This window comes from Pteropus alecto, unplaced genomic scaffold (assembly GCF_000325575.1).
Source record: "Pteropus alecto unplaced genomic scaffold, ASM32557v1 scaffold398, whole genome shotgun sequence".
Classification (NCBI taxonomy): domain Eukaryota; kingdom Metazoa; phylum Chordata; class Mammalia; order Chiroptera; family Pteropodidae; genus Pteropus; species Pteropus alecto.
In genome coordinates, this window is record NW_006442497.1 from 4,479,869 (window position 1) to 4,495,899 (window position 16,031).

The 16,031-nt window shown below is 41.2% G+C and overlaps 1 protein-coding gene across 1 annotated transcript in view; it reads right to left on the reverse strand.

Moving 5' to 3' along the window:
- Positions 1-16,031, reverse strand: part of PIK3R6 (phosphoinositide-3-kinase regulatory subunit 6) — a 33,592-nt gene that overhangs the window by 4,865 nt on the left and 12,696 nt on the right. The window contains 9 exon segments of the mRNA XM_025040081.1: positions 4,933-5,024; positions 5,027-5,047; positions 7,335-7,425; positions 7,935-8,005; positions 8,317-8,407; positions 9,911-10,021; positions 13,596-13,718; positions 14,276-14,354; positions 14,649-15,072. Of these exon segments, the coding sequence (XP_024895849.1) occupies positions 4,933-5,024; positions 5,027-5,047; positions 7,335-7,425; positions 7,935-8,005; positions 8,317-8,407; positions 9,911-10,021; positions 13,596-13,718; positions 14,276-14,354; positions 14,649-15,072 (1,103 nt within the window).

The following is a 16,031-nucleotide window of genomic DNA, read 5'->3' on the forward strand; positions in this document are numbered from 1 at the left end:
GGAAAGAGGCCAAGAAGTAACAATGAGACACATCAAAGAACTACAAGAAAGTAGTCTCAGGATTCACAGATTTAGGAAGCTTAAAAACTCAGAGGACAGGGCATCAGCTCTAATGGTGGAAGTCATTCAAAACTGATCAAAGGAATAGAAAACCAGGGAGAACGTCCATGGGTGTTGCAAGCTAGCTTTATTGGAGTATTAACATATAAATGTACTTTCAAACATATTTTCAAGTTAAGGGTAACCGCTGATAGAAAAAGAACATATAATTTCCAAATCATCAGAGGGGGAACAATAAACAAACAAAACCTGAGTACAAAGAAACATAAAAAACAGCAAAAAACATTTTAAAAACCCCTGAAAGCACAGCGTAAGATGGCAAAGTAAGATCAAATAGCACATAAAGTTAGTGTCATGGATTAAACTCTTCTTTATTAGAAAACAAAGACTTTCAGACTGAGTCAGGATAAAATCCTATTTATAAGAAGCGTAGCTAAAATAAAATTTAAACGTTTTAAAAATAAAAGAATGAAGATTTCTGACTTTAAAATGGCAGTATGTATTTTCTCATTTTCCTTTTTATAATTCGCCTCAAAACAAGGAAGTGCATCTTTAATGAAACTAGAAGATACCTAAAGCCCTAAACTATAATATATATTTGAGTACAGAGAGAGTAAAGTCAAACATAAGGATCAAAACTCTAGAAAGTTTCATGAATTGGAGGCCACAGTTTCCAGAGATAGTGCGAATAAGATGGAGCCTAAAAAAGAGAATTTATTGAAAGTTGGTATGAGGAACAATTAGGTGACTTCAGGTTCCCATTTCTACCCTCAGCAGCCAAGCAATGAATCCTCTCTCTGCCACAGAGACCAGAGAAACTAGACCAGAGAGACTCCAGACTTGCAGATACCACAAATAGAGAAGGAGGGAGTGAAGTGCTCTACTCCATATAGTTGGATTGCTGAATGATGAGCGCTCTAATCACCTCACCCAACCCAGATCCAGCAGTCCAAAATCCCCTACCCCATCATTCCCCAAGGCAGGAGACTGAAGGATCCTTTTACTAGAAAAACGAGACTGTCCTAGCAAAAACGTGCATATGCTGATATCTGGGTTCCCCCCCATGGAAAGGATCATGGCCTTCTGACTGCCCACTGAGAAGCCCTCCCCTGACTCAGCTTTTTAGTGTCTCACTCTAAATGTGAATAGGCAGCCAAGGATACCATGTATTTGGAGAGAACCTCTAACATAAAAAAAGAAAAAAGAGGCCAAAACGAGCAAACAGAGAACAGGAATTCACAGGAAATAGACACAATAGAGAGAGCAGAAGAAAACTTCAAATAAATAATAATTACTATCTTTAGAGAGAAAAAGAAGATAATGCATCAATGAAGCAAGAATAGAATACTATTAAAATGTATAGTTAGAAAACAAGAACGAATTCTTGAAATTTAAACATTCAGTAAATGAACTTGAAGAAAGCTCCCAAAACTTGAAGAGAAGGAAAATGGGAGAAAAAAAGATTAGAAAATAAGAATATCACTCTAGAAGGCCTAACATCTGACTGTCTGTAGTTCAGAAATAGACTAGCAAATAGAGGAAGGAAATAATTTTTAAAACTATAGAAAATATCTCAGAACCAGAGGATTTGAGTCTTTAGACTGAGAATATCCTTAAAAGATCCAAAATAATGAATGAAAAAAATCCCACTATGGCATATGCTTGTGATTCTTCAGAATCTTCTATGAAATGAAGTATGAGAGAGAGAGAGAGAGAGAGAGAGAGAGAGAGGGGTCTCATACAAAGAAGGCATCATATTTCACAGCAGCAGTAATGAGAAATGAAGAAAATTTGGGTTCAGAACTGAGATAGAATTGACAAAATCAAAATCATAGCGGGAAAGTTGACAAACCTCTCTCAGTTTTGAATAGATGAGGTGGACAAAAAAGTTGTAAATTAGAGTAATACGTATTTGATTTGATAACTAAACATCACACTTTATATTCTGTAGATAGAAAACATGCATGTATTTTTAGTTGTCTCAGGATATTAAAAAATTGATCATGTGCCAGGCACTGAAGAAAATGTCAATAAATATCAAAATTGAAGACGGGTTTGGCTGTCTCAGGGGCATTTGCTAATATCAAGAATCAAGGGGCTTGTATTCAGTAGACACGGAGGATAGGAGACAAGGTCTTGGGCCCCAAATGAGGCAGGGGTTTAAAACAGATCCCCTTCAAGGACTATTGAAGGTTATACTCTCAGTGAGAGACTAGATTAGAAAAAAGGCACAAGCAGCAATGGGAGATCACAGGGAAGCTTGTCTGCTGTGGTTTGTGCTGTGAGTGAAGGCGAAAAGTCTCCCCTGGAAATTCATAGCCACAAACCTGTCCATATATGGATTTGGGGTACAATTTTACACTGTCTGCATGGTCTGGAAATTTATGAGCCACGAAGTTAATTCAAAATGTGGTCTGAGGCTCTTGGCAAGAGCAAGTACAGAATTTCTCTAGGAGGACAAGTTTTCCGCTCAGGTTTCCCACAGATAAAACTTCAACAAATATGAGTTCACTATTGAAGAAACATTTAGGAAATTAAGCTACCATGGGCGTCAGTGGACCCAATAAATAGAAGGATTACAGTCCCAATAATTTAGATAACGTAAATACAGAAATCAGACTATAAAGTAAAAATGTTTAAAATGATAAAGGAATATGAAAAGGAATAAAAACTATGAGAAATATTTTAACATCTCCAAAATTAAGAAGTATTTTGCAACCAATGTGATAAGAAAGCACTGTTCATAGTTGGGGAAGTATTCTTTCTTTCTTACTGATATGATATCTCTTAATTTGATGAAATATGGTGTTTGAAAAAGAATCAGACATATGTAACATATAATCATACTAGAGGCAGAAATCATCAAAGAAAAACAATTAGTAGATTTTGCTATCTCAATATATAAACCTATTTTAGGTAAAATAAATCATAAACAACATTAAAAGACAAACTGAGAAGAGTATTTCCAAAATACATGACAAATAAGGGATTAGTCTTTGCATATTGTAAAATAGAGACGCCACAATATTAATTTAGGATAAGTGTAATAAACAGGAAATACGCAAATGAAGAAATAGAAATAATCAATCAATATAAGAAATTCTTCCACTTCATCAATCGGTAATGAAAGAAATAAAAATTGAAATAATGAAAAGTTTGACAAATTTGCAAAGATAAAAAAATTAGCCAATGTGTTCATTGTGCAGCAAAATTAGCATTCAAACACTATGGTGAGAATGAAATTCGGTATAGATTTTCTGGAAAGCAATTTGGCAAAATATATAAAAAATCCAAAAATATGGGTACCACTTGAGTGTGTTATCATTTGTAGGCATTTTTTAAAAAGGCATAACAATGATTTTCAGCACATATATATCCCCAAGTATGTTCCTCACAGTATTGTTTATAATAGTGAAAAATGAGAACTTACTTAAGTGTATTATAAAAACTCAACTAAATAATTATGCAGGCATATGTAGCCATAATGTAATAAATATTTAATAAAATATGTTTAATGACATAAAACATAGTGACATAAGATCCTGACAAGCCATATTCATAATGCTTTAGTATATTTTTAAATAAAAACATCAAGTTACAGACCAGTATGTATGTAGCTAGCTATCAATTATGTAAAAATATATAGGGAAAAAAGGCTGGATACCTAAAAATTATACTTCAAAATATTAATAGTCATCCTTTCTAGATGATGAGATTACTAGTAGAGTTACTTCTTTGTGCTTCTTTGTATTTCCCAAACTAAATAAGAAAACCTTTGTTTATAAGCTAAAACATTATTTTAAAAAGAATAAAAAATATAAGGACTAAAAAGTGACCTTTGGTCTTGGTGACATGGTGGTGACTTTTCCACCATGGGGCGGGCTGTAAGCGGATGGTAGTGGGTAGGACAGTCATTGGTAAGGCACTGGAAACTCCTCTAGAGATATCTCTCAAGAAGCTTGACTGAGAAGGGAAGGATGAGATTGAGTGGTAGCCAGAGAGATAGTTGGGTCATGGCAGAGATTTTTCTTTCTAGGATGGAAAAGACTTGAATATGTTTATAGGCTAAAATAAAGGAGCAGTAGTGAGGGAGAGATCAAACCTGGAGAAAAGAGAACTGGAAAGATGGAGAAGAGTCAGGAAGAGATGGAAGAGAAATGTGTTGAGTGATGCCAAGGATCTGGTTGAGGGGAGTGGCCATGAGTTTGCTGTGGCCCTAAACTACATGGTTGTTGGATTTAATCCAGAAACATTCAACCACTGAGCATACAGACTGAGGAGACGGCTTGATCTAAAGTGAGTGTCTGCCTGGTTGGTGGTATGGGGGAACTGAGAGTATCTGAGAACACTTTTCAGGTGTAATCATGAGGTCCAAGGTCCAGCTGACTAGGAAAATAAAGTCCAGAGAGGTCATCAGGTAGGGAGAAAATGGGTGAGCCCTGTCTGTATCAGTAAGGGAATCCATATTGATAAGTACCAATAAGGGCAAAGGCAAAGGGCAAAGAGCAGCTGTAGGGCAATGAAGTTGAAAGAGGTGGTGTGATTTGGTCAAAAGTTCGGTTGCTATTGTTTAAAGTCTGGCTTTTGTGTAATGCAGAGAGATGCCAGATGTGTGTGCATTTTGTAGTTATCTGGGTCTTCGGGCGGTCAGCAGTTGGAAGGCAAGGCCTTAACTCTTATAATGCCTTATTCATGTCAGGTGATGTTTAATATTTTGAACCGACTGATTGGAAAGCAGATTCTTTCCAACAAGAAGACCTGCTTCAATAGCAAAGGTTCAGAAAGGCTCACAAATCCCTTTCTCTGACCTCTGGTCTCCTAGCTACCAACCCTGTTTGAATATCTTCAATTCCCATTCTACCCAGTACTTACAGAGAAGGACCTTCCAGCCAGGTTGGATGACTTGACCACCTCTATCACACTGACATTCAGGCACATGTGGTCTGTAAGGGGAGCAACGATGGGGGGCAGTGAGTGGGCTTTGGAACTGGGAGGAATGAGATGGGGGTTGGGCAGCTCTGAATGGGCCTCCAGGAAAGTGGTGTTCAAGATTCTAGGTCCTATTCTAGGTCCTAAGAAGACCTTAATGAACCCATCTCAACCTCCTATTTTAACCCCCTTCCATTACCTGGACTTTCTGGACTCCACCTTGGTTCTAGCCAAACTTTAATTTCTTCCTGATCATCCCTCTCTCTTCCCTGGTGAAACTACAAAGTTTCTGCATCTTCAGGCTTAGCAGCTATCGCCAACCCAGATCTCTTTCTTCACCTCCTTCTGCACCCCTTTTTCAGTGGGAGAAATTCTGTTGAACTTCACTGCAGCTACTGAGCATATTGAAAACCGAAGGAACACCTAGCCCGGGATGTTGTGTACGACAAAGGAGGGTTCTTAAATGTTTATGCCTCTGAGGAGGGTTCTGGAATCACTTCTGATAGGGTTTTGTGGTGGAAAACTTGTAGGAGGCATCAATTGGGGGGTGGGGGGCTGGCGGGAGACTTGTGAGGGAAATAGAAGAAATACAATTTTAACAATAAGAGTTAACATTATAGTTTACTATGTGCACATAAATTAGTATTTCATCTCCATTTTGGAAGTGAAAAACATGTAGAGAGGTCCCAAGTAATTTGCCCAAGGTCACATAGTGGTAAGTGGTAAAGCTGGGCTTCGAAGCCTGCCTTTAAGTTTCTAGAATCTGCACTCTTGACCAACTCTGTGATCACCTCTTGGTTAAGAGCTATTGCCAAAGTCACATGTCTCCTTTGTGGTGTTAAAGACCTACAAGTAAAGAATGTTTCTCTGTGATAGAGTTTCACATAATTATCCACAATTCAACCCACCTGGAAGACATTTTATCAGGAAATGATCAAATCAATAATTATTTCTTTAGTTTCTTCTTTGTGCCGAATGCCAAGAAAATTTAGGAATGATGGTACCCATATATGAACACGAATGCCTTATAGACAGACAGGTGTCATAACTGGAATGCTAGCAAAGCCATAGAGGATTTTAGAGTCAGAGCAATTACTCGTAGTTGGACGGGAGAGGAGGGAAGGATCAGAGACAGCTTCTGCATAGGCATTCCAGCCTGGCTAATGTGTATTTTCATTCTATGTTTATTGTGGAATATTCCAGATTCATTCATTCTTTTTAAAACAAAATTTTGGATAAAAAGTAGCACTTCATTTATTCAGCAAATATTTATTTTGTATCTACTACTGTGTGCCAGGATATGTTCTAGGCACTAGGGGTAGAGTGGTGAACAAGATACATCTCTGCCTGAGTCAAGTTTATTTGCTCTGAAATGATCTTCTACAAGCACCTGTGAGTCACATCCCTTAGTTCTGGTCTGTTGAGATTTGGCAATCACAGAGGAGGTGGTAGAGCATAGTAGTGAGGAATATGGGCTCCTCTGTGAGACCACCTGAGATGAGACCTTGGGCAAGTTATTTTTTTGTTTGTTTCAGTTTCCTCTCGAGTAAAAAGTTGCTAATAATAATAATACCTATCTCATTGGGTTAATATGCTTAAAAGAATTAATATGTTTGACATAGAACATTACCTGGCCTCTGATCAATGTGTGCAATGGTTAGTAATCCACATTACCAACCTTTATTCCAGGAGACCAGGGAGCTAACAAGAACTCATGTTTATAATTTATGCATATAACTATCTGCACATAAATAGGTATTTTTATTATCTACATTTGGATTTAGATCATTAGATAGCTATCTTATTATCTAATACATACATACATACATATCTATCTATCTATCTATCTATTTATCTATATGTATATATTTAGATAATTAGCCAGAATTAGATAATTTGGACTAGTGATGCCTTTTGTGAAATGGAGAGTACCTGCCCCATGGAACAATATTCAAAATAAAAATTTTCCAGACAAAACTCAACTGGCTCTGTAGGCCCAATGCAGAAGCCTGAGGCCAGTTACACCTCCTCCATGTGGTCCCTCCACCTTCCAGCTTGTATCTCATCAGGCTGCAGAGGTGTAATTCAGTGCTAGAGCAGGAATTATTCAATAGTGAGCATCTGAGGGCGGGAACTATGCTTCACCCAGGCAGCCTGGTGCCCAGTCCTGAGCCTAGCATGAGTGGGAGCTCAACAACATTACACAATCTCAGGGATGGAGCGGGAGGCCTCCTTCACCTGGCTCACTGCATCTCCTATCACTTGAACCCCTCTTCCTCTCCCCCTGCCCCTAGCTTTCCCCTTCTTGTCCCTTTTTTCTCTGCTCTGATTTTCCAGCTCCTCACCTTCAGTGTCACTGGCTGGAAGGGCCTTCAGGACCAGGCCAGTGGCACGCAGCGAAACGGCGACTTCTTGGGTCCGGTGGCTAAGCAGGGCCTAGGGAAGAGTATGTAGGCACAGATGGGGGTCCTCAGGACAACCGTATCCCCATGCATCCTCATGTCAGCAGTCTTGCTTTCTGTCCCTGCCCCAAGAGCCTTTCTGTGTCACTAATGTCCCATAAGGGGCTAGGGGATACGGGTTTAGAGCGCTCTTAGCCCCAGGGAGCATGTGCAGCCTTCTAGACCCAAAGGACTCCATCTCCAATGCATCTGGTCAGCTAGTGAGGAAGGTATTTTTGAGCAAGGGGATAGCCCCCTTGTTTTAAAAATCAGATCCCCTCCTTGTCTATATGTAAGAACAGTCATAACCCTCACATCTCTGCAAAACTCTCTGAAGGCTAGGAAACTGGGGGCAGTGCCAAGAAAAAAGCAGAAGCTTCCTCTGGTTCTGTCTGCTTCCCCCTATCCGCATCCCCCCACCCCTACTGTCCCACATGTTCCTGACACCTGCTTCCATACAGCAGTACCTCTTGACTACCTCCTGACGATGCCCGTTCCACTGACCTTCTGGTAGCAAATGGAGAGCTCAGCCCCTGGGCCCTCTGCCATGCCTCTCCTCCTGGGTGAGAAACCATCTAAGGAAAGATGAGAAGAGGCTGAATGTAGGTGTCCCCTCTCCCCTGCCTCCACCATCTTCTCCACCTCACTGAGGAGCCTAGGCTGCAGAATTTTCACAGCATCTGTCCCTAGGTGAAAAGGCAGCACCTCAGGAGGCCCAGGCTGCCCTTCAGTCTAGATGAGCTTGGAAGGAGCTGAGGGTACCCTAGTGTTCAGGGAAAGTGGAATGGGGGCATCACTAAGTAAGAGGAGGGAGGACCTTCTGGAAATGCAGTTAGGGGAAGCTGAGTCAGGGCGAGCTTTGGAAAAGAGGGGAACAGATGCTTACCTTTGGGGAATTTGGAGTCTTGGATCTTCACCTTTAGCTCAGTGAGAAAAATATCCTCTGAAGAGTCTTGGCTCAGGTCACCGAAGAAGATCTAGAGGGAGAGAGGCAGGGAGGGAGGTTGGATGGAGGTTAGAGGCCAACTCTCTGCCAGAGGCGGCTCCTACTTCCAACCCCCAGAGCCTGAGGATGTGGATGGTTTGGAGTGTCTAGAGGCAGGGCAGGGGTCTTCCTTCCCATCCCACCTTTCAATATTAGATTTTAAGCTACACCCAATGATTACTTAATCTGACTTTGTCCATATATCTATCCATATATCATATCTATAACAATATATTTATAAATAGTGGAAAAACTATTACTGAAACCCAAACTCCCTGTAACCACTACTAATGGGGATGACAGGAGCAAGGGACAAAATTCATATAATGGAGGTTATCGAATCTCTTGTAGACACGAGTAAGAGAAAGCCAGAGAGGAGAACTTGAGTCCTCCACATGCACAGAGAGGTCCAGGGCTGTGCAAGAGAAGGGCTAGTGAGCTGATTTGCTTTCAGTGAGACTCGGAGGAAATTTGGGGGGAGGAGTGGCTCCTGAGGGAAGAGAGACAGATAAAAAAGGGTGAGGCAAGGTGTGGATGGGGTAAGAGGGAGGATGTTGGAACAACAAGGAAGAGTGGCCACAGGATTTTTGAGAACAGGGATGGAGAGAGAGAAGAGTGGCCGCCAGAAGCCGGGAGCTGGCCTAGCACTCACAATGAGGACTTAGTGTTTTCCTGTTGACCATAAACAATTTCACAGATGCCAACATTATTAGGCAAGGCCATTCTGTGACTATAATGGGTCAAGAAAGAAACCAGACCATGCCACAATCATGTCTGAACACAGGCAAAAACAGAAATTCTATGTGGGTCATTCCCCCTACCCTCCTATCTTGGCAAATATAAGTGGCTTCTGCTTTTTAGGGTCAAAGAATAATGGTAAGAACTACTGAGATTCCCCAGCCATAGAATCACTCCTGCTTCCTGACAGCATCCAACCCAGAGAAGAGTCCAGCTTTTGGGAACTCTCTTCAAAATCACCCAGCAGGAACCCAAATCCTATAATAAGTTCTTTCTAACAGCCTCTTCCTGAGATGCCTCATGGTTCTCCATGGTGTGTTCCCCCTCACTGCAGCAAGTCAGGAAACCCAACTCTGCTCAGCTACAGGTGTGCTACTGGGGACCTTTGGCTGAAGGGCAGTGACAGCTATCTAATCTCATTTGTTTGTTTTGTGTTGTTTTGCTTTGTATTTTGGAAATCAAGGAAAGGGCCTAACTCCTTCATTTAAGTCAAAATCAGGAAGGCAATAAAGAAAAGGTCTACCACAGGATGCAGAGTGATAAAAGTTCAGTAAGACAGGAAGCTAGAGGCAGAGGCATGAAAAATGGGCATTCACAGAAATCCAGAGATTAAGAAGATAAAGTTAACAACCAAGAGAGTCTGGGTGATTTTATGATATGCAGCTGGCAACCTGTGTTTCCCCAGAGCCAAGGTAGTGGGATCCTGGGGTCCAGCAGGCTGCCATGGTATCCTTGGAGCCCCAGGTGGAAAGCTTACCTTTACTGTATAGATTTGCAAATAGATAGGTTGAGTGCCCATGCGAACATAGTAGGTGATGACATCCAGGATGAAGGGGTCTACAGTTCGGGATGTGCCCAAGGAGGGAGGCTGTGAGGGAGACAGAAGATGTTTTCAGCCACCTCCCTCAGTGTTACTATGGGAGGTACGATTTTCTTAATAGAGAAACTCCAAAGCCCCCTACACCCTCTGTGATGCACTAACCCAGCTCATTCTTCAGCACAGTCTAAGCCTTTTGTATTACTCAATTTCAACTCCTAGTCAAAATATACCTGTTCAAAGCACTATCTCCCCAGGGGCTCTGATTCATTTCAATTACACAAAGACATATTGGGCACCTCCATGTGTAAGGCACTGTGCTGGGTGCTTGAGGTAGACAAAATGCTTGAGAAGATAACTAATGATAAGAGAATCTCAACTGGGTTTCAAATTTGGAATAGGTATTCACTAGCCAGGTAACCTTGGGCATGAGAGGTTGAACCAGATGATCTGATATATCTGAATATATTAATTAATTAGTGTTTATTTGTTATTGGGAAGGACTAGTGCCATGTCTTACAGACCTTCCCCAACCCCATACAATTATAAAGCATAATGATTGAGTTTTTTAGGTAAAGAGAACAGAATGTCTAAATAGACTCTGATAGTATCTGAGTTGGAAAGAAGCTCAGAGTTTATCTAATCTATCTTGTATCCTATCCTATAATATCTCTTCTGATTCTCATATCTGGTCTATTGAAATACTGTTTCCTTCAAAAAGGTCACGCTGAAGAACTATGAACTTATTCTAATGATGCTGTCATTGCTCACACTGTTTCCAGTCTTTACATGTGGAAACTTGCTTTTAAAATAAGTATAAGGGCCATATAAATTATTAATTATAAGAGGGAAGGAGAGCAGGGAAAACCCAAAATCCTACATGTGTCCTGGCAGGGGAAAAGCTACCAACAAAGGTGCATAAATAAGACCTGCATTAGATGTTCCTCCTGCAATGTCCTTCACGTTTCAAGGAAAAGGTATTTTAATACCCAGCTAAACAGTGTTTCATATATATGCAGACATTTTCAGATAAGCAATAATTCTGAAAACATACCTCCCCCGAACATCTTTATTAGAATAAAAGATGTAAGAAGGTACCAATCAGGCAATGACACAACATACAGAGCTCAGTTAAATGGCAAGTTTAAAATTAAATACATAAAAATCAATAGGTTCTGTTTATATTAGCAGTAACTACTACCCAAATATAATGGGAGAAAGATACCATCCATAACTACAAGAAAAAACTTCAAACATGAAAGGTAAATTTAGCAAGAAATGGTAAAAGCTATACAATGAAAACTGTATAACCATCCTGAGAGATATACAAGAAGATTTTAATAAACAAAGAGTTATACCACACTTCCAGAGAGGGTGATTTAATATGTTAAAGATGCTAATTCTCCTCTAAATTTCAATCCAAATCCCAAAATAATTTTAAAAAATGACAACAAAATTCTAAAATTAATCTGGAAACAAACATAAATAAGCATAGTCTGAAAAGTTTTGAAAAAGAAGAGTAATGGGATAGGCTTACTCTGACAGCTATCAAAATATGAAAGTGCTAATTCGTACAGAAATGAATAAATTAATGAAAAAGAATAAGTATCTAGAAATAAACTCAAGCATATGTAAGAATTTAGTGACTGATAAAAGTGACATTTTAAATTGATAGGTCAAAATGGTTTATGCAAAAAATAGCTTAGGACAACTGGCTAACCATTTGGAAAATATGAAATTACGTATTTCACACTAAACGCTGAAATTATTGCAGATGGGTTATTGAACTGTAAAAATTGAGGTATTAAAAGTGTTAAAATATTAGTGAATATTTATTTAATCTTGGATATCATTTAATCAATGAAGAAGGCCTTTCAAAGCATAAAATTGCTATGTATAAAAATATTAAACATCTTTGAAGAATTAAAGTAAAGAATTTTAGGGTTTTAAGAAAGTTTAAACCTTCATGTGTAGCAACAAAAAGCCAATCAGTAAGGTCGAAGTACAGAAATCATGAGACAGCCATACGCACATTATTTAAAAATGCAAAAGTAAAATAAAAATTTAAAAAGTTGAAAGTGGTTCCTCTCCTGTACTGGTGCCAAAGAGTATATTTCTTTAGGTTTTTAAACTTTAAACTTATTTGCATTTTAAATATGTGTGCACACATTTATTTGGTAAAAATAAAAGTTATTTTTAATGAAACATTAAACTTATTTAACCAAGTCCTCTTTTCTTTGTTTAGAATTGTGACGAGTCAAATCAAATTGACATATGTCCTCTTTTTTCTTTAATATATTTCCACAAAAGTAGATTATGTTACTAATATAACTATTAAATTGATAAATTAATGCATGAATATATGCTTTAGTAAAACATAGAGAAATGAAATGTTAGATATATTGCAATGTTTGTAAACAAAGTATATATTAAATTTGATAGTAAATATAGCTTCTTGAAGGGATATGAACTTGATAAAGAAGTTTTTTTAAATAAAGAGAATATGCATTCCAAAAAAATATTAAACTTCTGAAGATCAAAAAACACTACTGACATAGTTGATAGCAAATAACAAAGAGGAATAGTATGTCTGCAACACATATGACCACAAAAAGGGTAAGATTCTCTTAATATATAAAGGGCTTTTTAGATGAGTAAAAGATTAACTCCTTCCCCATGGATGGCCAGGGTTAGGGGCTGGCACTGTGTTTGTGGTTAAGAGAACGTGCTCTGGAATCAAACTGCTTGCTTCCAGGTGAGACTCTACCACGCATTTTCTTACTTGAGACAAATTATCTAATCTCTTTGTGCCTCAGTTGTTTGATCTGAAAAATGAGGATATGGCAACAACAACACCTGTGGACAAGAGTATCTACTTGGTGGGGATGCTGTGTGTAAGTGCTTGCCACATGGAAGTGTTCAAGAAGCATTAGCTACTAGAATCACAGAGAAATCATCACAGGAAACTGATAAAAAAAGGAATATAACTGGCTTACTCACTTAAGAAAAAATGTTTTACTTCATCTTTTCCATAGTGGTCCTGTCCAATGTACAATTGTCCCCTGATATCTGCAGGAGACTTGTTCCAGGACCCCCTTGGATACCAAAATCCAAAGATGCTCAAGTCCTTTATATAAAATGGTATAGTATTTGCATATAACCATGCACATTTTCCTGTACACTTTAAACCACCTCTAGATTACTCATAATGCTTAATACAATGAAAATGCTATGTAAACAGTTGTCACACTGTATTGCTTAAGGACAAGAATAATGACAAGAAAAAAAGTATGTACATGTTCAGTGCAGACACAACCATCATAGTCCTAACTACATAGTACACGTCAGCAACAAAGTAACTTTTTTTTCTGAATATTTTCTATCTGGGGTTGGTTGAATCCCCAGATGTAGGACCTGTGGATATGCAGGGCTGACTATAGGTGCCTGGTCAGTGTTCCAGGTAAATTCCAACCCCTAGCTGGTCAGGGCTCCTCTCCTATATTCCTTTCCTTCCTCCTTCCACCATTGTGCCCCTGGGCTGACTGTTGAGGTCCAGGGTCAAGAGTAGCATCTAAAATAGCCCCCTCCCATCTCCCTCCCACCCTCCTACCTTTGCTGCCCCTACCATCTCTGCGAGCTTGTGGATGGCTGGGCTCAGGGTGTTGATGGTACTCTCATACCACGGGTCCGCACGGCCCAGGAACGCTGCCAGCTCCCCGAGCTCCAAATGCCTGGATGATGCGGGCTTCTGGGGATAAGGGGATGAGGCTGGCCTCTCAGGCCCTCTCTCTGACACTCTTATTGGCTGGAGGGTCCCCAGGTACCAGCTTTGGGAATGTGGTCAAATCAGTCTCTTGGGGCTATTTCTGAACCATGGAAAGATTGTTTTGTTTACTACCTCAGAAGAAGCTAGAATACCCTTTTCTGAGGGCCACTTGCCAGGACCACTTGAAAAATGAGCATCAGCCTTGAAAGGGAAGAGACAAGGGTAGCTTTGAATTTAATGCTCTCCAATAACAATGCTCTCTGCAACTAATTCCATTAGAAATACAAAATGAAAACCAGCAATGGGAAGGCTGCCACTGTGAGAGAACATCTCTCTGACCACATTCAACCCACAGGGCCCACGTCTGTGTCTTCTGGAACAGTTGACCTCTGAGGTCTCTCTCAACTCCATATCCTGAGGAAGGGTGACCCTACTTCTCAGAGCCAGGGGAGGCAGAGCTGCAGTGTAGCCCTGCCCATCCCTTAACCCAGACTCCTGCTCCTGACACCCCCTCCATCCCTCCCTTCCCATCCAGCCACCTCAGGTGTCAGCACAGGGATGTAATAGAGCTGCAGGCTGAGTCTGGGAGTGAGGCAGAACATCTGGGTCTCTCGTTTCCTGGGAAGGAACAGCAGAACACAGGGATGAGGGCAGGAGTTTTGGCTTCAAACAGACTTGGTTCCTCATCCTGGCTCCGTTCTTAGTTATCTCTTGACTATTGATTTACCTGATCTCTCTAGTCTCTGTTTTCTCATCTATGGAATGGGCTCACTGTGCACCACCCTCCCCAATCCTATCCTGGCTTCTGCTTCCTGATCCTCCCTAGCCATTCCTTGATCCTTCACCAGCCCATGCCAGGCCCAACTGTGTCCTGACTATGCCCCACCCTAGCCGCCCTCCTTGGGGCCCTACCTGAGGCTGTGGTAGGCCTGGGCCAGGCGCCCCAGCATCCTGTCGTCCCCCAGTACCAGCACCCGGGCCGTGTGCAGGCGGGAGACACCGGGCAGCAGTCCCCAATTCCCACTGGGCCTGCCAGTTCTCTGGTGCAGCCCCAGGGGCCCATCCCAGCTGCAGGGCATCAAGATGTTAGGGGGCCACACCCGCTTCTTGATGCCCCCTTTTCGCTGCAGGCCAGCATGCTCCATCTCAGGGCTGCTGGGCATGGGCAGCTCGTCGGCTCCCAAAGGAATGTCCCGCTCGATGCCACTGTCGGTGGACAGCACGGACGCCCGGGCCAGCATCCTGTCTGGCTGAAGGCCCTGCAGATCCAAGGCCTCCAAGTCAGCGCTGAGGCGCACTTGGGATTGCGGGCATAGGAAGAGAGCCAGTTCCTTCCCTGGGATGCAGAGAACAAGGGGACCGTTAGGAGGGAGAGGGTACAGGAGGCTGGCAGGGCCTTACCCTGGCAAGGCCTGGGGTTCCATGTTTCTCAAACACTGTTCAGCTGAACATGTGTTAGATGCTCCATGAAGGGACATAGGTTCTGTGACCAACAGACTGAGAACCCCACACATGCCTGTTACCTCTTGTTGAGTTCCGTCAGTAAACATCTTAAAGGCTCTGAAAAGTCCTGCAGTAAAGAAATCAGCTTAACCCAGTACCTCCTGACTCCTAGAGCTCTCTTTTTCACATTTGCTCATCAGCATCCTCCTATTCTCTGATCATCCTTCCCCTGAGACACAGATAACAGACCATCAGTTCCTGGAAAGACTCCCAGGCTTTTCTATACTATCTTCATTTTATTTCCCATGAGGAAATTGAAGCCCAGAGAGAAAACTAAGTCTGTCTGGGGTGACACAGCATGTGAAAGGAAATGACGGACTTGAACCCTGTTCACCAGTCCAGCATTACCCACTGCATCCGGCACCTTTGTCTTTCCCTCTCCCTTGACAAGAGCCAGGGGGACAGTGGGACAGGAACACCAGTGTGGAGGGAAAGTGTGGGTGATCAGGTCTCTCTGAAAGACACCCCCCTCCAGATTCAGGAACCATAACTTCTTTTGTGACTGCCTTCTTGGGCACTTGCATTGTCTGTTGGCATCATCATGGGCATGTGGTACTTTCTAGACATGTGAGACCAGTGGCTAATGAACCAAACTATTCTGACAGAGAAAATGCATTCTTCTTCCAGACGTACAGAACAACTCAGGGTACAAGGAACACACTGATGTATACACACAGAGAGACACACAGACTCATACAGATAAACACAGATACAACCTAGACACGCACAGATGCCCACACAAAGACATACATAGACACACACAATAGATATAGAGATACACAAAGACACACA